Source organism: Sceloporus occidentalis, unplaced genomic scaffold (genome assembly GCF_023333645.1).
Source record: "Sceloporus occidentalis isolate IW3139 unplaced genomic scaffold, rSceOcc1.0.p SCAF_9, whole genome shotgun sequence".
NCBI lineage: Eukaryota > Metazoa > Chordata > Lepidosauria > Squamata > Phrynosomatidae > Sceloporus > Sceloporus occidentalis.
Window position 1 is genome coordinate 48357515 of NW_028316989.1, and position 25129 is coordinate 48382643.

At 42.6% G+C, this 25129-nt stretch overlaps 1 protein-coding gene across 4 annotated transcripts in view; it reads left to right on the top strand.

Annotated features, from left to right (window-relative positions):
• IQCH (IQ motif containing H) overlaps nt 1-25129 on the top strand; it is a 58383-nt gene that overhangs the window by 24380 nt on the left and 8874 nt on the right. For 3 of the 4 annotated variants that reach the window (XM_089539291.1, XM_089539293.1, XM_089539294.1), the window contains 4 exons: nt 1258-1530; nt 4807-4998; nt 17157-17277; nt 18346-18632. In XM_089539291.1, the coding sequence (XP_089395417.1) occupies nt 1258-1530; nt 4807-4998; nt 17157-17277; nt 18346-18632 (873 nt within the window). The remainder of the gene's footprint in view (nt 1-1257; nt 1531-4806; nt 4999-17156; nt 17278-18345; nt 18633-25129) is intronic. The other variant, XM_089539295.1, reaches the window with a different exon arrangement.

The window sequence follows — 25129 nt, forward strand, 5'->3', positions numbered from 1 at the left end:
TTCCTTCTTCTTTCTCTTGCTCAAAACATAGCCATAGCTGACTAAAAAATGCTAGTCCCTATTTTATTAATGTATTTGTTTTTTCATTATCATTCCTATTTTATTAATGTTTTGGTGTTTCTTTGAATCCGTTCTACAGCTTATATATTTATACATTCTGTACATAAACAAGTAAACAAGTCAAATGAACAAGTTAATGTATAGGGTGTATAAGTTCTTGGAATAAATAAACCAAGAGACAAAGTAAATTTATGTTCTTTCTAAAGGAGATTGCGCAAGAAGATGTTATTCGAGACAAAAGCGATTTTCATAGCCTGAGGTTCCTTTTCTTTATAAAAAGGAAGTCTAACTAATTCAGGCTTTTTGTTCCCAGGGACCTCCATATGGCCATCCTTTTTGTCCTTCCATCTCCATGAATCTCTTTCCTTTCTGTTTTGGACATGCTTTCCATTTTGGACATGGGCCCATTTCACACATTATGCAGAAACAATGCGGGATTCCCGCTCAATGTACCGCGAGGCGGAAGTTGCAGCCAATCGCATCCTCCCACCATGACAAATGCGGCAGCGCGACAACATATGTTTGCGAGCATGAATTTGTTATAGCCACACTTCTATTTGTTTGAGGATAGATGCCTTAAAATGCAGTATATGAAGCAGCCAAAAGTTCTTTCTGCCAGAATTCTTCCACATTAAACCTGGAGGATCTTTGCAAATAAGGTCTAATGAAGATGTTTATCCATGGAGCGACACAAAGTGTTTTGCAAATAAAAATGTTTGGGGCTTCTTCTTTTTTTGCTGCTCCCCACAGTGTGAAATATAGCCCCAGTTACAAGAGAGTCGTGGCGGAGGCAGAGTCACGGAGCAGGGAGGTATCTTCATTTTTTGTATTGATTTTTCCTCCTGACGCGGTAGAATCAAACGGTGCCAGCAGGGCTGAGATGAATCACCATTATCCAAAGGCCGCGAGCCTCTCTTCCGAGTGACAGAAGGAGAATTCCACGTGGATCAAATAAATACAGATGTGTAGTAATTAGTTCTATTCCCAGCGAGCCCATTTCCGACACACTAAAGATGTGAGCGATTATGGAGCCTCACCCCAACAGCTTTTATCAATTTAAACTGCTACGCTACAGGATAGGTCATAACCCAGGCTGCTATTAATAATGTATTTATTGCACTCAACATTATAAATTAGCTTTGTGGGAGGAAGAGAAAGAGCTCCTCGTAACGAGACTAATGTCACCGTTGCTTGCAGGACCGGCCCATGTCCCTGGCTACCTTCCTGAAGTACAGCCCCAGGACCATCAAAAGGATCAAGCACCTGATTCAGGGCAAGGAGGCCTATGTCGTCGGAGGGCTTCTCGGTCAAGATGACCTGGATGTGGCCGATGTCTTAGATGTGCCCATTTTGGGTCCAGACCCAGAGGTGGCTCATCTCTACACTTCCAAGTCAGGAAGCAAAAGGATATTTGCCGCTGCTGAAGTCCCGGTGCCACCGGGTCGGTACGACATCTATAGCAGGCAGCAGGTATTTCTGCATTTATTTACTAAGATACAGTGGTCCCTCCACATTCTCTGGGCTTAGGGGTGAAGGACCCCCGTGAATGTGGGAAAACCACAAATAAAAACCACTACAACACTATTCTTTGTACCTGAAAGAACACCTCTTTGGGAATCTCCAGGTCTTCCAGTGCACCTCTATGGCTAACATCTGCCAGAGCGTGATCACAGAATCACACTAGAAGACTTACAAATGCCTAGAGAAGTGTTTTCTCTAGAAACCTCTAGGTTCTCCAGCACAACTCTATGGTCAAATCCTAGCAGAGTTGGGCTGGAGGACCTAGAGATTCCCAGAGACAACATATTAATCAAACCCTCAAATACATAATCAAATCTGTAAACGTCAAAGCCGCAAATGTGGAGGGCCAACTGTATTTTCATCCTGCCCTTTCCATTGTGAGATCTCAGGGCAGCAAACAGGCAACACACTATTAACAGTTTAGACAATTCCAAATGGAAACCAATAAATAATGTAAACAAAATGGAAGCATACCGGACGTTTTAAATAAGTTTTAAAAAACAGCTTATGAACCCCACTGGGCATCAGAGCTATGTGAAAGAATTGCTTTTGCAGTTTTGGAGACTTCATCAAACTGTTCAGGAACTGGTGCCGCAAACAAACGACAGTTCCCAGAATTCCATAGCACTGAGCCATGGCAGTTAAAGTACTGTAGTGTCAACCTGGATTATTTCTGCAGTGCAGGTGCAGCCTGAAGTCAGATCATCTCTGACTCAAGCTATTTAAAGTGGAGCCACTGCTGTTGTCAATGCGCTCTTGAAATACCTGAGACTATGGACATCATTCATAATTTGACACATGAAAAGTTTGCCCAGAATGGAAGCATTTCATATAATAGTAACAATAACAAACACCCCTCACCTGTTTGCGTGACAGTTTGAAAAACCTCAGCTTGTTTTATTTCTTCCAAGGAGAAGATTCGATAATAATTCCTTGCTTGTTGATATGAACCATAATGATTTGGGGAGGTTTGGATTACGCTTGGATTTATGTATACGGCTGGTTTTCAAAAGAGTTGCTTTAGTTCCTCTGCCTGTAACCATTGGCTTGTAAACAATGAAATGTAACCTAGTCTGTTGCAAATTCCAGATGGTAGATAAAAATACACATCATCGGTGCTAAGAAGAAAGCAACCAATGCCTCATCTGCCCTTGTTGTTTACTGTGGATCTGAGGCTGCATCTGCACTGCAGAAATAATCCAGTTTGACACCACTTTAACTGCCATGGCTCAATGCTATGGAATTCTGGATACTGCAGTTTGTTGTGGCACCAGAGCTTTCTGAGAGAGAAAACGAAATGTGTCCCAAGCTACAAAGGTGTCCCAAAACTACAATTCCCTGATAATGATACCACTTTAACTGCTATGGCTCCATGCTATGCAATCCTGGGATTTGTATTTTTGTGAGACGCTTAGCCTTCTCTGTCAGAGAACTCTGGTGTCACAGCAAAATACAATTCCCAGGATTCCATGGATTTTGCTCAGGAAGAAACAAAAGGAATCCACACTGGCATTTCACGGGGCTAAACATCCACAACTGAAATGCAAGCGTTGCAGAATGGACCCATCTCTGAAACATCCTTTTGGATCAAAGGTATGGAAAGTGTGCATCACTGGCCACCTGCAACCATAGACCTTTGTTTGCTCCAAAATGTCCTCTGGGGTCCTGTGGCCAATTTTGCCATGTTTTTGTGTCATCCTAGGATGGTTTTAGGGTTAGGGTTAACCCAGGGAAGGAAGTGGATCAGATTTATTTATTTAAAACATTTTGCAGGGATGTAGCAAGGTCTCCTGGCGGGAAAAGTGCAGCTCTTTAGACCCTAATAGTTGCTCACTTTTTCTTTGGACCAAAGGTAGGAATCATACAACCCTCCAGATCATGTACTGCAACTCCTATCATTCCTTGCCATTGGTTATGGTGGGCTGGACTACTGGGAATTGCAGAACAACAGTATCTGGGAGGCTGCATGATTTCCACCTCGGCTTTAGAAGCAGAAGCAATGACAACTCCTTAATTATGTTCAAATGTCATGACAAGCCATGGCATCTGGTGTCTGATGTGCAAATCTGATGTGCAAAGACAACCTGTGGTTTATTCATTTGAGATATAATTTATGCCTTTGGCAATAAACCGCAGTTAACAGAAACTATGGCTTATTGTGATGTGCAAACATGTCCATAACTCAAAGATATCCACAACTGTACAAAAGTCACATTACACAACGTAGACGTGGGCCAAGTGTGGGCTTTAGCATTTCTCCTTTCAGTTGACTCTGCAAGACTATTTACACATTAGCTTTCCTTTCAATTTGTTTCAGATGGTTGTTGGGTTTTTCCCCTGCTGTAAGCTTCCTATGATATATTGATGGGAGGCGTTAAATAATCAAAAGAAGTTGACAATAATTTAAGGCACAGTTCAATTTTCACTTAAAGATAGCTCGTAACTCTTTCCATTGGTACTATCTTTACAATAGTATTGATCCGTTTCATTTCTGTAGGGGAGCTGTGAAGAGAAAACCCATTTATTGGGCTTTCAAAATCAACAAATAATGGGTCGCGGAGCAAACAAATAATAATTCCATTTGTGATTGAAGTTCAAATAATAAAATACAGCTCAGAATCGAGAAGACGGCCATGGCCACAAGCAACTCCTAAACAATCTCTTTTGCGAGGTTACATTCAAACCCACTAAAAATGCAGCCACAAAAATGCTTATTAAAAATGTGTTTTTTCCATCCTGTCTTTAAAAGCAAACAAACAGATCAGTGCTTAAATGCTGCCTTAAGTCACCACTCTTTGATATACCACTGTTGTGGTCCTTACTTTTGTGTTCACTCTTCCTCCATGGTTTTGCCAATACCCCTCTGAGGACATTTGTATGGAAAATTAAACCATGAGGTTTAGATGGAGAGAAAGTACGGTTGCATCCGCACTGCTGAAAAAATGCAGTTTGACACCACTTTAACTGCCATGGCTCCATGCTATGAAATCCTGGGAATTGTAGTTTTGTGAGATACGTAGCCTTCTCTGTCAGAGAGCTATGGCATCCCAACAAACTTCAGTTCCCAGAATTTCATAGTATTGATTCATGGTGTCTAACTGCATTATTGCAAACTGCAAAAGTGGTGTCAAACTGCATTACTTCTGCAGTACGGATGCAGCCTAGGAGTGTATCCATTTGAACCTGAGAGTCCCTCACTTTTTCAGTTGTTTTTGTTGTCCCCAGTTGGTTGAAGTCCTGAGTCAACTGATCGTTGACTACCCAGAAGTGAAGCGCTGGGTCTTCAAGGTGGATGATGACTTTGGAGGAAGCGGGACAGCGTTCTGCGACATCATCGCAAACCTCAGGTGCCATCCTTGGATTCTGAAGGAGAGCCGTCGGTATGGTCCTGAGATATGGAGGAGGAGCTGGGCGCATGTGAGTCTTCTGGGCCGTGCTGACGCCTTACACTTTTGATGCCGTACACTTTATTCCACACTTTGTTAATATGTGCCATGTTTATTGTCATTATTATTTCTATGATGACAACCTGTAATACAAGATGAAACCAATATTAACATTGACTGTTGCTGTTGTGTGCCTTCAAGTCATTTCTGACTTATGGTGACCCTGTCATGGGGTTTTCTTGGCAAGATTGGTTCAAAGAAGGTTTGCTATTGCCTTCCTCTGAGGCTGAGAGACTGTGACTTTGCCCAATGTCAGCCATGGGTTTCGTGGCTGAGCTGGGAATTGAACCCTGATCTCCAGAGCTGCAGTCCAACACTCAATCCACCACACCACACTTGCTCTCTATTAACCTTGAAGTCACAGGGGAACAGTGAGACACATGTATATTTCCACACAAATGAGCCATGGCAGTTAAAGTGGTGTCAAACCAGATGGTTTCTGCAGTGTGGGTGCAGCCCATCTTTGATGCTCCAGGCAAAGTGTGCCAGGGCTTTAAGATCTGGCAGCAGATTTTTAAAAACTCTTCCTTGTTCAGTACAGGACAACCCAAGATACAAAGTCAGATCAGACAAATTATATTTTACTCTGTAGCATCAGAATGCAAAGATATAGCTGTGTTAGTCTGTAGAATCAGTATGTAGAGAGATCTTGTAGCACCTTTGAAACTAACTGAAAGAGAGAAGTTGGCAGCATGAGCTTTCCTAGACTTAAGTCTAGGAAAGCTCATGCTGCCAATTTCTTTATTTCAGTCTGTAGCATCAGTAATATCTTGGCTGACATCAACTATGTGTATAATATATTGCAGCCTTAGAACAGATTAAAAAAAACAACCCACAAATAAGTTAGATAAATCCTTTAGTTTATCAAAAGGAAGGCCTGTTTAGCCTTCCCAGCAGTCACTTATCTGAACTGAAGCTTCCAACCCTTTTAAATATGTTTCCTCATATGAAAAGTGTTTCCTGCACATGAGTCCTGAACTACAGTGCACTGCCTCCGCTATCTTTTACCATTCTCTTTCTCTGGGTTTGGTGGCTGCATCCCTGGCAACACTGCAAACTGTGTGTCTCAGCAAAGCACATTTCCATTAGGCTTACCCCACCTTGTGTATATCTGGGGTGTTGCAGCGGATTTTGATAGCCGTGTTACTCTCGACTTCTCAAAACTCATCAAGCTTTTAATCAACCTGTCCTAGATGTCTTTTTTTTTCCTCCTGGCCTGGAAACCTGCTCTATTTGAGCTAAGATAATCACAGGCATATTCCCAGAAAAGCAAGTTTAAATGAAGGGCATGCTAGGATGAATTGTGGTGCACTTCATTTGATCTCCCCCCAAAGTTGGAAAGTCACTTAACTAAAATCTTCCAAGGAAAACCCATTGAGGAACGGTGGTATGAGAATGAGAAATCATGGTTGATATAAAGGTTTGTGTGGTGCCCATGGATCCCTTGTGCATACATGCCTTCATTATATTCCATTTGGATCACTGCAGCATAGACTTTGCAGCCTTTGAAGAGTGTTCAGAAAATTCATTTTGTCCAAAGAGCTGAAGCCAAGGTGGAACCCACAACTCTTTTGTGGCAACAGCTCCACTGGTCCCTGGTTTGTTTCCAGGCACAATGCAAAGTGCGGTCATGACTACAAAGCCCTATACAGCCCAGGTCCAGGTTACCTGAAGGTCCATCTTTTCCCAAATGAGCTGGCCTGTGTTTTGAGATCTTTGTGAGAGGCCCTTCTCTCTGTTCCTCCATCTTCACAGGTGTATCTAGGGAGAACATGGGAGCAGGTCTTCTTGGTGGCTCATATTGCTAATCTTAAACTTCCCAATGCCAGGCTTTTCAAATTTCAAATTATAAGGTGGAAGTAGAATCATCTGCTTAATGGATACCCTCGCCTTTCTCTTGTTTTGACTGTATCCCCAGGTAGCACTGTCTGCCCAAATTACATTGCATCGATGACTCACTTTGTGTGAGGCCCTTTACAATTCACAAAGGGCACAACCTCCTTAAAAACATCGTTGTTGTTGTTGTTGTTGTTGTTGTTGTTGTTGTTGTTGTGTGTCTTCAAGTTGTTTCCGACTCATGGCTAGCCCAAGACAAAGCTATCATAGGGTTTTCCTGATAAGATTTGTTCAGAGGGGGTTTGCTATTGCCTTCCTCATGGGCTGAGAGAGTGTGGCTTGTACAAAATCACCTAGTATGTTTCCATGGACGAGCAGGAATTCGAACCCTGGTCTCCAGCACTCAGACCACTGCAACACCCCAAATAATATCTGGCCATTTCTCTCTTCTTCAGCCCTGCGTCTTAACAGTACCCACTTTTTGTATTTGGAACTGAATTGCCATCCCCACTGAGTGCAGAGGATTAAGACCTTCCTTTGTTACGGAATGCGCTTGTAACGCTCCTGCATTTAGACATCAAAGCATTAGTTTATGAGCACAGGCATGCTTTAATGTCCTATTACAGTGTGGAGACATGCTTCTTTCGATAATGAAGATATTGTGTCATTGACTTAAGCTGCCATGTACCAAACATATGCTGGCAGGTTATTAAAAAATTCAGCTTTGTGATGAAAGACTATCCTGCAGGCTAGAAGTACATGGCAAAAGACTCTCCATTCCAGTAGAGTTATTAGAAAGGAGAATATGACTCTAAGCACTAAATTATGTTAATACTTACAAATAGCATCATTTGCATAGCAGTTTATGACACGATCCCAAGGTTTTTCCTTCATTGGTATGTAGTAGGGCAGCCGATTAAACATAATGCAGTTTAGGGAAGTTCATACTGAGTGTTTCTATTCTGTTTTAAAATGGAGCCCAATGGTTGGCTCTTACAGACAGAGGCAGAAAGATTTCATCCAGTCTTCTGGAACTGGGATTCTGGAGAAAAAGTGAGGATATCAATGGTCCAAGGGAGGGTTATATAACAATTTGAATCCCAAGGCAAGCATCGACATCCACGAGTCAAAATATTAGGTGGTACTAAATTAAAAATGCTGGTCTTTAAGGTGCTGCAAGACTGTGGCTTTGGTTGACCAGATAAATATGGTTGTGGAGACTCCAAAATAAGCATTGCCCTGGGCAGAGAAGGCTTTTGCCCCCTTCTCCACCATCATTTTTGCAGTACTGCCAAGTTGTCCTTATGATATTTGGAACTGAACATTATTCAATAGCATTTATGTTGCCTCAAAACCATGCTGTGTTCTGCTGGGTTTGTGAACAAATGCCCATAAAACTAGCTTTTGAAAAAGAAACATATTTAGCTAATGGATGGATGTTCATTTTTGTAGTTACTGAACTTTTAGCTCCTTTTTGGTCAGGCGGAAAAAAGATTAGCTGCATAATTCTATGCGTCTCTCTTAAAAAATGAGTCCCATTGAACTGGATTCATTCATTCATTCATTCATTCATTCATTCATTCAATATCCCACTTTTCTTTTAATATTAGCACAGAGTAGCTTATGGTATAAGTTTAAAACAGGATGCAGTTAAAACAGGATGTGGTACAAAAATTAGAGAACCATTCAATAGATGATAGGGTTAAGACTGTAAAGCAATTTAAAATAATATAAAACATAAGATAAATGCTAAATGTTGTGTGGTCAACTACTTGACTCCCAATACTTCTGAGCATGGCTGATGGTGCATGAGGAAAGAGATACGCTAGCACTGCAAGAATGGAGGCTTCTGTTTTTAAATTGTATTGTTTTATACTTGTTATTTGCCACCCTGAGTCCCTGTATTGGGAGAAAGGTGGGGTGGTATTATTATTATTATTATTAGTCTCCAACCCAGAGTTCTGCTCTGAGCAAAGTGGAGTTGTGGCCTAAACACCTCTGTGAGGGTCCTTGGCCACGGTAGCTCCTGCACCAACCCAGAAATTGGTTTCTGGGACACTGGTTCACTGCCCTGCTACACATGCGCATACTGTTTCATAACCTGGACATGTATATCTACCCTTCTTGAAAGCCAGAAGTATATTTGCTTGTTGTGTTTGAGTGCTGAACTACAACCCTGGTGTCCATGGCCCACTCAGCCATGAAACCGACAGGGTGACCATAAGCAGGTCACACTCTCTCAGCTTCAGAGGAAGGCAACGGTGAGCCTGCTCTGAACAAATCTTGCCAAGAAAACCCAATGATAGGGTTGCCTTAAGTTGGAAATGACTTGAAGGCATGCAGCAGCAACAACCACAATCCACCCTTCTGATGAATGAGCTGTTCAAAAAGGGGTGGCAATGGCCTGAATCCTCTTGGTAAGTCCCAACTAGAGTAGACCCATTGAGTCATAGAGTGGGCCAAGATCTAAGCAAATCCCATTGATTCCATGGAGTTGGCTCTAATGAGTTGGGACTGCAAGTAGGATTTAACCCAACTCAGCCTCCCAAGGACTTGACATTTCACAAGATCCGGATAGAGCCTGACAAAGGGAGATGGCTAATACTCTGTGTAATTGTTATATAGGGAACAAGATCTTCCGGCCATGGCATGCCCCGAAGTGACCAAATAAATAAATAAGACATATCATTTCCAGCGGCAGTATTTTGATAGCTGCTTCTGGCATGTCATGTAGCTTTAATAGCGGATGGTAAAATTATATTGGCTAACGGAAGAGGTCCCCACTCATCTCCATACAATATTGCCGTCAATGAGATTTCACGTCGCGTTTTACCTGTTACACCAGAGGACAAGCTGTGAGGCTGTGGCTCAGTTGGTTATTATATTTAATGCGGCGACCGGTGTTTGGATTTTCAGGTGATTCCCCTAATTCCTCCATAAAATAACGAGGCACGACAATGACGTCCCTTGGTTAAATTCCTAGGACCCGCCATAATCAGAAATGCAAGCTGTTGGTTTGCATGTCCTATTGATTTAATATTCTTCTAATCAGTACATAAAGCTATGGGCCTGCGGTGTTAATTTTTCATATGCTTACAAAGCACCCTTTGATTTTCTGTCACGCGTTAATTACAGCGTTTTGCCATTAAATAGGAAGCTTTGTGTAAACTAATTACTAGGTAATCATTGTCTACCACGAGCCGTGCTGTTTGGTACCTTTTTTATTTTATTCGGCGGAAAGCGCACGGATCTCGCAGTCTGGAACCACTATACCTTCCAGCCATTAGCTCTCACTAATTCATAGCATTATTGTGTTAAGATTGTAGGAGTTGTAATTGTTGTGGTATCAGTGCTGTTAATTACCGGAGTAAACAGTTGAAATGGTGCCAAGGTCTATTGTACAAAGCAGAGAAAAGGAGGTTTAAATGTTACTTCCACCATCTGGGGACTGAAGTCTTTGCAAATGCTACAAAACAGCAGTCAGGCAATATCAGAGCGTCAGGCTTCAGGGTTTGAGGCCATATGGATCCAGAATATTTTGAATCAATTGAATTTAAGTGCCGGTTTTAGCAATAACTGTGCAGAGACGAGGAGGATAAAACAAGATCACGGGAAGAAAATCTGGGATTCGTTAGCGTTATCACGGCCCATAAACATGCCTCTGTAGATTATATTAAAATGTTTATTTTGCTAAATTCCAGAGAAGCCGAGGAAGGCTTTTAAAAAGTGAAATGCAGATTTAATGGGGAGTTGCTGCATAAAAATGTCCTTTTCTGTTTTGGTTTCTGCCACCCCCCCCCCCACCCCCTTTTGTAAATCATCCCAGCCATTAACATGGAAGTCTGTAAGAGATCTGCAATCTTTTGATTCATTGATTACTGTAAGTGTTTTAAACTTCTTGGGCTGCAGGAGTATATAAAAGGCATATAGTTACAGACAAGACAAAATGATAATACGGAGATCTTCACTCTCAGAAGCCAGAAAGCAGATCCTGCCTTTGCCTCCAGTCCAACTAAGGCTGTGTCCACACTGCAGAAATATTCCGGTTTGCCTCCACTTTACCTGCCATAGCTGATTTGTATGGAATGGCGGGAATCGCAGTTCGTTGTGGCACCAGGGCTCATAGCGTTGGGCCAGGGCAAACTACAGATACTAGATTTCCATAGCATTGAGCCATGACAGTTAAAGTTGGGTCAAACTGGATTATTTCTGCAGTGTGGATGCAGCCTAATATAAGCACAAGCCACTGGGCTCCCTTGGAATAAATAGCAAGGAAAATCCATCCACAGAGACATTCCCAGTTTCTGCCTCTTTAGCAAATGCAAATTCTCAGAAATCCATTTATTTTCTGTTTTGGGTGAAAGCTTGATCCACCTTCAGTTACAGCAGCTTTTGTACAAACAGGGATTTTGGCTTCCTATAAATCCAAGTTAAGAAAACGAAAGGATACCTTTTCCTTGAAGCGACGCTTGCTGATTAAAGACCGGGGGGGGGGGGGGGATGTCTTTCTGCTCATTATTAAGGAAATTAAGTCCAGCCAACTTTGCAGGCAGTTACCTCACCAATTTAAATTGCCCAGACGGATTGCGGTGCCAAAATGACAACTAAACCCCCCTAACACAACAGAATTGCTTAATAAAATTGTCATCGGCTCAATTAAATTACCCCCGCCAGTGGATATAAATATGCGTCGTTATTTTTGGATCGCTCTCCGAAGTTGTCCGCATGAAAGAAGAAAAGAGAGATAGAGAGAAAAGGTGTAGGTTCAACCTTTTTATTAAAAAGAGTAATAAGTCCAGATTTTGTTAAAAAATAAAGGCAGAGGCACAGGCGAAGATATGCAGCGATGGCTTGGATGTGAAAAGGGAAGGCATTTTCCCTCCCATCCTGTTGTGTTTTGGGTTGTTATTATTTTTATTGGCCTCTTAACAGATGTTGACGTGGTTCAGGGCGCAAGGCAAACATGTGCTTTTCAATGGGGAGATCACATAAGCATCGTGCGCCACAATGACGCTTGGAGCTGCGGGGGGTTGTTTGAGAGGGGGGCTTGTGTGTTTTTGTGTAAGTGTGTTACATTTGTGTGCCTGTGCACGCACAGCCGAACTCAGAATGAGAAAAGGACCGCTTTGCACATCCTGAAAGGTCCTTGGCCAGCACATAAGAGAGCCGGAGAAGAATGCCATGACCCATGTGGCACGGAGAAAGGGGGCGCAGCGGCTCAAGTGGTGAGAAGTGGGCTGCTAATAGTCGAGGCGATGGGCTGCCATGTGGTCCCCTCTTGAAGCGCAACATATGGGCCTCCCTTTGACAGGGACCCTGGCTCGCTCCTCGGCCGGTGCGCTGATCCAAAGCGAAGGGCCGTGGTAATGAGAGTCGGGCCTCTCAAGGAGCCGGGAGGAGATAATGCCGCCTAAGCGGAGAATTCTGTGGAGTGTTGTCGCCACTCTCCATAATGCAAGGCGCTCGCTACCCTGGCGAATCTCTTGCCATCCAGCTGAAATGGGCCATTAGGTATCGGGGAAAATTGTCTTTTGCTCCTTTTAGCAGATGGAGCAAATATTTTACAAAGCCATTTTACATACAAAAACCATTTGCCTGGCTTGGTAATGGCAGCTGTTTTACATGATGTTACCTTCCAAAAGAGTCTCTCTCGCGAAAGGCAAAACTGGGGACTTCTTTTCTCTCCTTTTTTTAATTTTTCAAAATTTGCAGTTGCAAACGCCCGAGCGATCCAGCCCTTTGGAAAAGAAAAAGAAACAGCGACATCTGAATTCTAAGTAAGTGTGGCTGGGCGATGGATCGCTTCCAAAAAACAACAGCACGTTTCCAGCGTTTTTGTTCTTTTGCGCAGATTGCAGCTCCGGAGAGAAGGAAAGAAAGAAACGAGCCAAAGGAAGAAAATAAGCTCTGGCATAAATACTTGTGAACCTCTCTCTCTCTCTCTGTGTGTGTGTGTGTGTGTGTGTGTGTGCAATGTTTGCCTTTGTAAATTGGATAAGCATTTTTTGCAAACCCAGTGACCGAAACCAGGAGTACTTGTCTTTTTATTTTGGCATAGCAAGGTAGGAAGGAACAGGATTTTTCACTTCTTCATTTTCTGGAAAGAACTGTAAACAGTGACGAGGAATACACCTGCACTGCAGAAATAATCCAGTTTGACACTGTTTTAACTGCCAATGGCTCAAAGCTATGGAATTCTGGAAACTGCAGTTTTATGAGTCATTTCAGTCTCCTCTGGTGGCATAACAAATTAAATACTTTTGACCAGCCAGAAACAAAGAAGGGACTGTATCCATCTTGTATTTTTTCATCGCTCCCCTCCTGTCTTACTTTTCCCCTCTCTGACAGTGGAGACATGTACCTATGAAACAATATCTATATCTATATACTGTATATGCATGTGGAAGTCTAGAAATTTTAGTCAAAAAAACTGACCCTCAAAACCTGGGTCAGCTTATCTGTTGGTCACTGCAAGTGCCTTAATTCTTGCCTTTGCATCCGTTTTTACACGTGCACATTTTCTTAGCCTCCTCTTTTGTGCCTGGCTTCCTTCACACACATCACACAGCCACCATTTTGCATGGTTTCCTCCTCATCCATCCAGCCTTTAGCATGAGCACAAACAACGATGCTTGCTGGAATTTTGTATGTTCTTTGGCCTCGTTTTCCTTTGCTTCAACCTTTATATGTCCCTAGGTTTTGCACTCAACTTATCCATGGGTTATATCAAAATCCATTGTTTTGGCCCCCAAACCCGCCCTTGACTTATACATGAAGTCAACTTATAGTTGGATATATATAGATAAATAGGACTTTAACTGGAATTTGTTGTGATCACTGACATCCCATGAAACTCTGAGATGGAATGAACTTAATTACACACAAAGATCCTGCTGGGATGTTACACAGTTGGCCCTCCTTATCCATGGATTCAACCATCCACAACTTGAAAATATAAATTCCATTTTATATAAGGGATACTATTTTTCTATGCTATTGTATGCAATAGGACTTGAGGTTCCACTAATTTTGGTATCCATGGAGGGTCCTGGAACCAATATCCAGTGGATGCCAAGGGCCCACTGAAGGTTTTTTGGCATCGTTTTCTTTTACTTTGTCCTTTACATCCTTTGTTACACACCTCTAAGTTTTACCCTTGACTTATCCATGGGTCACATCAAAATCCATAATTTTGGCCCCCACACTTGCCCTGAATTTATACATGAAATTGACATGTGCATGAATATATACAGTGGGCTTTATTTTTTTAATTGTTTGCTGAATGAGTACCATCCTTCCTGCAAGGGCAATGTATATTGGGCTGTCCTTTTATAGCCTGATGATGATGATGATGATGATGATGATGATGATGATGATGGTCATAATAATAATACATTGACCCTGTAAGGTAGGCTGGAGAGAGCCTATGACTTGCTCAGGGCCATCAAGGTGAAATGTGGAATTCTGTCCAAAGCTCATCACTTATACTCCATTCCACTATCTTCAATAAGCTAGTTTACTTTCTAGGAGGTGATCTCATGACAGGTTCTTTATATGGTGTCTACAAGAGGAGCAAAAGCAAATATGGTAACCAGCATTCAGTGCTACCGATTGGAAAGATTCATTTTCTTCCTCCAGCTAGTAAGACGTGTATGTCTTGAGATCCACCCCAAAGTGACTAGAAGGAACGGCCTTATCTAGTTCGATGAAAATTGGACCAAAGCAACTTAAGGGGAGGTATTGATTTGTAGACGGAGCGTCTTGCTAGCATTAATCAATGGAGAGAACATTTCTGTGGACCCAGCAATCCTCCTCCCCGCCCATATGGGAAATCATTAGTTCCCGCTTGTTCCCAAATTAGTTATGCATGAACAAAATGTACAAGCCATTTATTCTGCCTTTCTCTTTTCTACCCAATACTTTTCAAACAGTGCAATGCTCCTGTGCTGGGATCTGAATATACATATCGCTCTCTAATGAATTCCCTCTTCATTCTGCAGAAAGCCTCGCATGGTCCTTCTCTCCAGGCGCATTGAACAAGCCAAAGGGCTTGTAAAAGGGTCTTCAGTCAGGGTTGCCAATAGTAGCCCTTGGCATTAGTGGCCCTTGCAGACATAGAGAGGCTTTCCTTATGCAAGAGCTCTCCTTAAGAATTCAATGGATGGACTATCATTTGCAAAGGCCTTTTTGAGATCCCAGATGAGGGAAACATGTCAGGAAATTTGGTATTTGTTGCTGCAATTTGTTTCTGTTAATGGTTGCAGGGTTTTAAAACAAACATCCAAATAATGTGCCTGTTGTTCCAGGATGCATCTGCACTGCAGAAATAATCCAGTTTGAAACTGCTTATACAACACGGAGTAACCCGAAGCGTGTATAAGGGACCGAAACCCAGGAAGGGAGATGTGTGTAATGCTTCCAACGAGTGCCAGAGTTGTTGTGTGAAGCAGGCAGTTGGTTTTCTTTTGGCGCATGGGACACTTCCAATTTCAGGGGGTCATGAAGCAGAAGGAAAGAGGCCCGCGGGAGGCAAAGAAGGGATTGTGAAGCAACAGCAACCTGGAGCTGAACACAGGCAGATCCCTCGGCCTCTGCTGCTTGCTCAGCTCTCAGACTTTTTGGCAGAGCAGAGGATGGGAAATTGCAGCTGGATATTTTCATTTCCTTTTCCTGTGCACAATGGTGGTTCTTCTCGGCAGTTGAGGTTCATCCCTTGTAGCCAGGCTTTAACATGGAAAACAGCTCCATCCCATTCCCTTGATTCTCCTTTGTGCTCATTGCTTAGGATAGGTTGGCTTATTTGTTTTTAACTTGACCCATGGTCAGAGTGCTGCAGATTCGGTGGATGGCCAGAAAGACAAACAAATGGGTCCATGAACAGATCAAGCCAGAAATCTCCCTGGAAGCCAAATGATGAAACTGAGGTTGTCGTACTTGGGACGCACCATGAAGAAAACAATGATGCTGGTGAAGATGGAGGGAAGGAGAAAGAGAAGAAGGCTGCATGATAGATGGGTGGACGCTGTTAAAGAGGTCATGGGTATGAATATACAGGAACTAAGCAAAGCACTGGGAGTCTTGGAGATGTTTCATCCACAGTGTTTCTATGGGTAGGCATCGACTTGAAGGCAGTGAACAGCAATGGTGAGAGTTATCTAAAGACAGTGTGAACTATGTGGAATCACAGCCAAAGACATTAGGCCAGAGCCAGATGGGTTATTTGAAGAGGTCTGGTGTACAAGCCAGGAGTTAAAGCCAAAATCATCATAATCACCATCATAACCATCATCCACTTTGTTTGTATACTGCTTTCCCCCAATTTAATAAAACTAAATATGAGCCGGTTTGGTGTAGTGATTTGATTGTTGGACTACAACTCTGGGGACCAGGGTTCAATTGCCCGCTTAGCCATGAAACGTACTGGGTAACCTTGAGTAAGTCACACTCTCTTGGCTTCAAGGGAAGACAAGGGCAAACCTCCTCTGAACAAATCTTGTCAAGAAAACCCCATGATAGGTCTGCCTTAGGGTCGCCATAAGTCGGAAATGACTTGAAGGCACACACAATAACAACAAGACTGAAGAAAAAAAAACACACACACACACAATCATATACCATGAACACTAAACTTTCCATAGAAACATAAAATGCACACAATAGAAATCAAAGTCCAATACTCATTGGAAATAATAATTTATCAGTTTCTGCATGTGTGCAAGTCCTGAAAGGCTGAAGCCTGTGCCAGAGGCTTAGTAGTCCTTGAAAAATGCTCCACTATGTTGCTTAGGCAGAAATTCTGTGATGTGGTCACCAGCCAGACGCGTTTCAAGCTGGAGCCTTCTTCAATGGCGAAGGTGTCAATAATATAGCAAAACAATAGGTAGGGTAAATACAATCCAGAGAATTCACCAGCTTCTCTCCTATGTATCAGAGTAACACAACAACGACAACAATGAAAGGTTATTGTTACTCACAGCAGCCCTGTGCAGATGGCTATAATCCATCGCCTTCTGTGTTTATTGCCATTGTTGTCCTGGAGCCCTTTGCTAGAAAGGAAGGAAAGGAAGGCAGGAACAGTTAAAAGAAGTGTGTTTTTGGGGAGGAAAAACCATCCTCAGATGCCTGAAAGATGAGTGAGGAAGAAAGAGAAGGGAAACATTTAAAAAAGACTTTCTGGCTGTGGTTAAACAGTAACCACACTGCCAGTTGGAGGCCTGGTTTTTAATCACCCCACAAGCAGTTTTCATTTCTGCAGTAAAATTGCTTGTGGTTCTATTTAATTTGTTTCTGCAGGAACCAGCTTTGGCGAAGATCTCCCAGGAGCTGCCGGGCCTTTTAGCACAGCACGCCCAGGCTGTCAATGAGAAACGATTTCCTACATGGGGGAAATTCCTCCAAACCTTTGTGCGTCAAGGTAAATAAGACTGCTCAGTTCCCACTAAGTGCTACGAGGGGGGATGATATCACCGGCACTTTGTTCTCGGTCACCTCGACCCACCCAACGCCCATCGCCCCTCCACTTTGCAATTTATAACGGTTTGTTTAAGAGCAAAATCCAGGCAGCCATCTTTGATGTTTGCCAAGTTGCAGGAAAACACTTCTTTATGTAAGTTATGTTTAGATGCTCCTTCTTCTGAAGATTTGGTTACAGTTCCCACTGTAACCATGGGATAATTCTTCTTATTTGCTATCAAGTCAACTTTGACTTAGGACTACTCTATAAATGAGAGACCGCCAGGAGCAATTCTGCTCAGGTTTTGCAAATTCCCAGTGACTTCTGTGACTAACTCTTCCTCTTTTCCTACTGCTTTCCATTTTACTGAACATGATAATTTTCCCCCCGTGAGCCATACCATCTCACAATATGTCCAAAGTACAACAGCCCCAATATATTCACCTTGGCATCTAGGGAGAGCCCAGACCTGATTTGCTCTAGGACCCATTCATTTATCTTTCTACACATTTACTTTTTTAGCGGTCCATGGTGCCCATAGAACCCTTCTCCACATTTCAAACAAGTTGATTTTCTCCTTCTCAGCCTTTTTCACCATCCACAGTGTACTTATTTATTACATTTTTGCCACCTCCTTTCACGATGACAGTTCTGTCGTGTCTCTTGATCCTGTGATGTCTACTTGATATAAAAAAAATCATAATTCCCAAACTAATTAAGTGATCTTCCAGGTTGCAAAGGAAGCTAGCAAATGACTTTCCTTGTAAATGAAGCAAAATGACTGAGACCATTACAGTGTCCAAGAGAAGTCAAGGCATTGACTTTGACTTCAGTTGGGCACTGTAGCGCTCTCCGTTATTTTGCTTCGCGTCATAGTTTAAAGCTGGACCATCCTCAATACTGATGAGGCTATTTTTGACTCCGTAATGGTGGATAAAACTAATAGTCCTAGGCTCCTACATCAAAAATAGATGCTTTGTTTGCATGGTGAATGATTTTGCCCTGACAATTGCAACATCTTTTATACAGGTGGAGTCATAGAAGCTTTCCCACCTTCAGACAGCATCACCAATATTACAGTAGATATGTTGATAGATCCAATGGGAGAGATCACAGTGGTTTCCTGTGGAGATCAGTTCCATGCCAATGGTCCCTTCCGGTCTTCGGGAACCACCGTCCCGCAGTCTTCTGTTGAACCGCAGGTCCTGAACTCGTTGTGTTTTAAGATCGGAGAGGCCTGCAAAAGCAGGGGAGTGGTGGGCTACTTCTCCATTGACTTTGTGACATTCATCCACCCCCAAACACTGGGGCAGCAGGTGAGCCATTGAAGCAGAGCCTTAGCTTTCTGGGACACTTGGGCAAGGGCTGTGACATCAGATTATGGTTTAAAGCAGGTGGAGGAGGAAAGTGACTTCTGTCTGCACTCTCCTCCTCTTCCTATCTCAGTTCAAACGTCTCTATGTCTTAATCAATCTTGGTCTTCAGACAATATGCAGCATTAGGAATACAGATTTGCAGGCATAGCTTTGGAGCCATAAGGATCAAGTCATCCGTTTGTCATGTTCGTCATCTAAATAGTCTGTTCATCATCCTAGTCATCTGTTTTCGGCCGGTTTGGTGACATGCTGGTTCTCCATGGGGTTCCAGGGAAACAGGAGAGAGGGAAGCCAGAGAGAAAAAGTTGTCATCTTGGAATAAGAAAGACAGCAAAGTGTCCATTCAATGGCTGGCTTGCATACATCCTGCTTCTCCAAAAGATGTTGCCTCCAAAAACTAGTCATTGGTTGTTGCTTTGTAATCAATATTCTCATCTTTAGAACTACAGAGAAATTGTTTAATTGTGTTGCTAGTGAAATCTTTATTTTAAAACCCCCCAGATAGGGCTGAGTTTATATAGCAATATACTAATGTCACCCTCTTCAGCCAATTGTGGAGTCCTCTAGATGTTTTTGGACTACAACTCCCAGCATTCCTCACCATTAACTATTAATGGTATTAATAGTTAACTGGCTAATATGTGGCTAAGACTACTGGGAGTTACAGTCTATCCACATCTAGAAGGCTTCATGATTCCCACCTTTGCCCTAGACCTAATGAAATAATTCCCAATTCTGTGAAAAAGTAACAATTGGGGGGGGGGATCAAAGTAAGATTTGCTAGGATTGCTGGATTTGGGTTACAGCATTTTGGCCTCATTTAATGGCCTTCTGACTGTGAGCCTGACGTTCACATCTGTAATTTGATGCTTGTATTGTACAATTGTGTAATACCATATTTTTGCTGTGATGGTGGTAGGATAGATATACCTACCTTTAGTACCTTTTTGAAGATGCTGGCTTTAGTGCAAATGAAGCTTAACCTCTCTTGTATGCTCCCCTTAGTAGCGATAACACTTCTCCAGCAAAGATCCTACTCCTTTGTCATCACTGGAGAAATCTTTCTCAGTCCTTTTCATGATTCACACCCGCTCCTGTTTCAGTTGTTCTACCTTGCAATTTTCAACGTTTCTCAGCTTGTGCCACAACTTTAGCATTACTTAAGCCTAGTTTTCCTCCCCCAACTTAATTAGATATAGAGGCAATTAATGATGCCATCTGTCTTGTTGTGTGTGAGAGAGATTACACCAAAGATTGTGCTTCTGAAAGCATTATTTTTTTGGCAAACTAGGAAATCCTATTAGACTTGTTCGAACACTCTCACACTAATTTCCCAGCTCCCATTTTAGATCAGTAGCTCAGAGGCTGAAATAAATTCTCCAGAACTACTACTGTACACTGAGGCGTCCTTCCCGAGTTAGACTTTACAGAAAATAACCAATGATCTATGCTTGTTTTGCTAAAACTAAAAAATGAAATAATATAATTAAACATCTGTTACCACTACAGTCAAACGGTAGCTGAATATCTTAGAATCCCAGAATCTGTCATAGCAATATGAATCTTTTGCATAAACGCAGATGTTTAGGCAACATAAAATGGCCGGATTTTTTTTCCTCCTGAGAAAATGGCCCTACAGTTTGGGTGCGGATGAAAAATAACATGGTCCTGGGCAGGCTTGATGGTGCAAGCGTTCACATGGAGCCTTGGGCATCATCAATAAAACAAGTGTGGTCTGGGTTTGGAGCATCCTCATGTTCCTCTGTTATCCTGTTTGAGGGCAGACCCAGATGAATGCACTTATGGTCCAAGGGAATGGCCAGAGGAAAAGCCAAGCTCATCCAGGGCCATACATGGGGAGCCAGCAAGAGGAGAAATGTCATGCTCTGCCTCCCGGATCCTGGCATGTCCTTTGTATCTGAAGGCTCTGACTTAGCTGCAATGACCATTGAACAGAACTTGTTGAAAAGAATACAGTTGGCCCTCTGTATCCACGGATTCTGCATCCATGGCTTGAAAGTAATATATTTTTAAAGTCCAAAAGGCAAACCTTGATTTTGCTATTTTATACGAGAGGCACCATTTTATTATGCAGTTGTATATCATAGGACTTGAGCATTCACGGATTTTGGTATCCATGGAAAGGGGTACCCTAGAACCAAATCTCCAAAGATATCGAAGTCTGGCTGTACCACAACTGGCTAAGAGAAGCAGCGTTGGCCAGTATGGAGCCTTTTCTGTCATGTTGAATGGAGAGATTTGGAATGTGTGGATACTCCAAACCAAACCAGCAACCCCACAGTGAAAGCAAAGGGATCGTATTCTCTTATGTGAAAGCAGCACGGATTCATTTGAGAAAGGGAACGGAGGCTTTTCTTGTCAGAGAGAAGTAAGAGGCCTTTTAACTGCTGTTTCTGCCGGCTTGTCAAGATCTATATTCTCAAGCCTTGGTTTCGTAAGCACTTTGTTTTTTCACAAGTGCTATATAGGCGGGAAGCCTGGTCTCCCGGGAGCTGAAAAACGTGATGGAAGTTATTGGTGAAAACAGAATATTTTGTAAAACATATAAACCTTCATTATATAGGTATCTCCAGTGAGATGCTGCCTCCGCCAAAGGAATGCCTCAAAATATTACAGGTGACTTTAAGTATGTAATTGAAGGAGATGTAATAGGGGAAGGGCCAGGCTCACTGTGGCTTTGTGGCCTCAGTCAACAATATTTGGGGCTTCCCTTTCAATTCCTAATCCATCCAAAAACTCTTTGGAGATTTGTGGATTTCATTGGGGCAGCCAGAGTTTCTGGAATCCTTAATAGGGTTTGTCTGTGTTCAACTTTATTTTCACTGTTTACCAATTTCTGAGCAGCGTTCTCTCATTCCAAACATTATCTGGACAGCGTTTAGACTTTGGCACGGGATATCTGTATTTTAAAAAACATACAGCTTTATAAATAAAGGTTAATAATAATAATAATAATACAACTGCCAAGAAAGCTGTCTCATTCCTGTAGAATAGCCACATTGATCTCATGCGCCGAGAAGTTATGAATTGCACAGCTTCCAGAATGAAAATGTAGAGCCTTGTTGAGCATGAGAGGCAAAGAGCAAGCCCAGGTGGCTCCTGTGAAGTGGAAGCCGGCCGTTTCCAGCCCTCCCTCCTTCCATGCAATCTTTGAATTCTTTGAACACTTGCCCTCGAAAATGGGAAAAGGGAGAAGAAGCTGATGCAATTTATTTGAACTTTTAAACTGCCTTTAACTAAGTCCCTCGCAATGAAATGGAAAGAGACACAGAGGGAAAGGGAGGGCACTTCAGAGATGGGGAGAAGGCTGAGAGTGAGACTAAACAGTTTGCTTTCAGCATAACAGGATCCAAAGAATATCCGTCCCAAAGCTGGGAGAGAGGGATAATATTAATAAAAGTCTTTCTGGGAAAAGGAGCAAACAGGTTGCGGGGTTGGTAGCATTTCCCCCGACTGATCAAATGAATAACTAAGAGCACATGCGCCTGGCCGCTGTTGATACATGGGAGTCAAAGCTATCCATACATGTGTGCATTTTGGACCGGCCTTGTGTGGAGTTGCAGGGCATGATTAATTGGGGAGCAAAAATCCATGTGGATTGTGTATGTGTACGGAGATGGGTTTTTAATCTACGTCTCATCCTTGTATTTATTTTATTTCATTTCATTGTTGTTGTATGCTTTCAAGTCGTTTCTGACTCATGGTGACCGATCGTGGGGTTTTCTTGGCAAGGTGTATTCAAAGGAGGTTTGCCATTGCTTTTCCCTGCAGCTGAGGGAGTGTGACTTGCCCAAGGCTACTCAGTGGGTTTCCGTAGCTGAGAGGGAAATTGAACCCTGGTTTCCAGAGTCCTAATCCAACACTCAAACCACTATGTGACAAGTATAAGAAAACCCTGTGAAATTCATGGGGTTGCCATAAGTTGACAGACAGCTCGAAGGCCCATTCACATGCATTTATATCCTACCCTTCGGCCAAAAAGAAACCCAGAGCAGCTGGGATATCATGGTGATTGTACAGAAGGAGCAACTTATACTAAGATAAAATATAGCAATAAATAAATGGTGGACGCCAGAAGTCAAAGGCAGCCAGAGTGATATTGCAGAGTGAGCAAGCAATCACACTTAAAAGCCCTGGCCAAATAGGTTTTGACCAAAACAAAACCCAAAAAATCCTGTTGTGATTGCCACCAATTCTGGAGACGAGGGTTCGATTCCCTGTTTGGCCATGAAACCCATTGGGTTCATTCTCTCTGCCTAAAAGAAAGGCAATGGCAAACCTCCACTGAACAAATCTTACAGAGCAAATCCCAGAATAGGGTTGCCTTAGGGTTGCTGTAAGTCGGAACCAACTTGAAGGCACTCACCAGCCAACAAACCATGTCTTACTTTGATAGAGAGCCATGTCTTGGATGCTTCCAAGAACATTTTAGGGTCCATCTCATCAAGTGTTGTCTTTCGAAGGAACCCCGTCATGTGTGGTCCTCTTTCAAAGCCAGCTGGAAGGGGGATTTTGGCTGGAAGATGCTTTGCTAGCCTGGGATTTTCGTGCCGTTTCCACCAGATGGCAGCCGAATAAGAGAGCCGTCTCCGATCCCTGCGCGAACATTCAGTCCCATTGTGAATTTTAAGCATAATAAAGAGAGCTCTCTTCTGAGCACCAACTTGCATTAATATTTTACTAATTGGCATTTTTAGAGTGTCATTCGACCTCTTCTTCTTCTTTCTTTTTTTTTTTAAAAGAAGGTAGGCTCCTTCTAATAATGTGGAAGTCAATATCTGGAGCAGGAAGAAACAATTAAACTGAGGGAAGGAAAGCGATAATTTAGTAACTGTTTAAGAATTTATGCTCTCCTAGCCCTTTCCCAAATTTTAAAGCTGAAGCATCTTTATGGCAGCTGTAAAGAAGTGACACCATAACGGTGACTTTATTCAATCTCAACATTTATATTTTGGCAGGGCAGCCTCTAGGGCCATTGGTTTTGGAAACTGGGAATGCAGATTATGTGCCCTCTCCCCAATGGATTTATCTATCCTAGCTGAGGTCTTGCTCTCCTGCCATGTTCTCTGTTGAATAATCCAAGTAGGAATTACTCTAAATGGGACAGATCATCTTACGCTCATTGGTTATGCCCAAAACCCACAAGAAGGCAAAAAGTCCTATGGAAGAATCAGAGAAATTGAATCTATTGGGTCTTTCTTGTCCCATAACAGCCACAGCCTGTGTTGTTGTTGTTTATTGTTGTTGTGTGTCTTCAAATGATATATGATTTATGGTGACTCTAAGATGAGCCTATCATGTTGTTTTCTTGGCAAGATTTGTTCAAAGGAGGTTTGTTCAGAGGAGATTTGTTCAAAGGAGGCCTTGGCTGCCTTCTGAAGTTGAGACAGTGTGACTTGCCCATGCTCATTCAGTGGGTTTCGGTGGCCAAGCATGGATTCAAAACTTGGTCCTAATCTAATGCTCAAGCTGGCTCTCTGTGACAAATATGCCCAGGTTCACACTTCTTTTAAGATAACCTCTGTCTTTGCGAGCATTAGACTGGATGGAGACTAGGGCATAATTCGGGTTTCCCATTGCCCAGAACTACTTCCAGTTGGTTATTACTATTAGCAAAATATTATTGCATGGAAAGTACTACTACTACTACTACTACTATTAAGCAGGAGACTATAAGACTGAGGGCAAAAATCCTAAATCCACATATTGTAGAGTAACATATTATGTATGTTGAATGGTAGTGTTGCACAACAGGATTGAAACACCACCAAACATGTAAGTGCAATGTACATCCATGTATAATGGGATTGCATATGCATATGTTGTTGTTGTTGTTGTATGCCTTTAAGTCGTTTCCAACTTATAGTGATTCTAAGGTGAAACTATCATGGGGGTTTCTTGACAAGATTTGTCCAGAGGAGGTTTGCCATTGCCTTTCCCTGAGGCTGAGAGAGTATGCCTTGCCCAAGGTCACTCAATGGGTTTCAGGGCCAAGAAGGGAATCCAGCCCTGGTCTTTAGAGTCATAGTCCAGAAATCAAAGCACTATGCCATGCCTGACTCAAGAGATTTTGTCTCTCAGATACTCTGGCCTGAGTATTTTCTTTACAGAACAGAACAGGCCACAACCCATTGGGCTATGTCCAATTAACTCCAAGCTCTGGTGCCTCAACACACTACAGTCCCCAGAATTCCATAGCATTGAGCCGTGGCAGTTAAAGTGGCATCAAACTGGATTACTTCTGCAGTGCAGAAACAGGTAAAGGCACAAGTGGTTAAGTGTTACGTCCAGGATGAGAGGCAAGAAGCAAACTGGTGGGCTAGACCAGCCCTTTGGGGCGATGCAGCCTGTTTGGTTAATTTCGATGGAGAGGTCCCAGCAAATGAATAAGCCGAGCTGGGGAGCTCTTTTAAGTT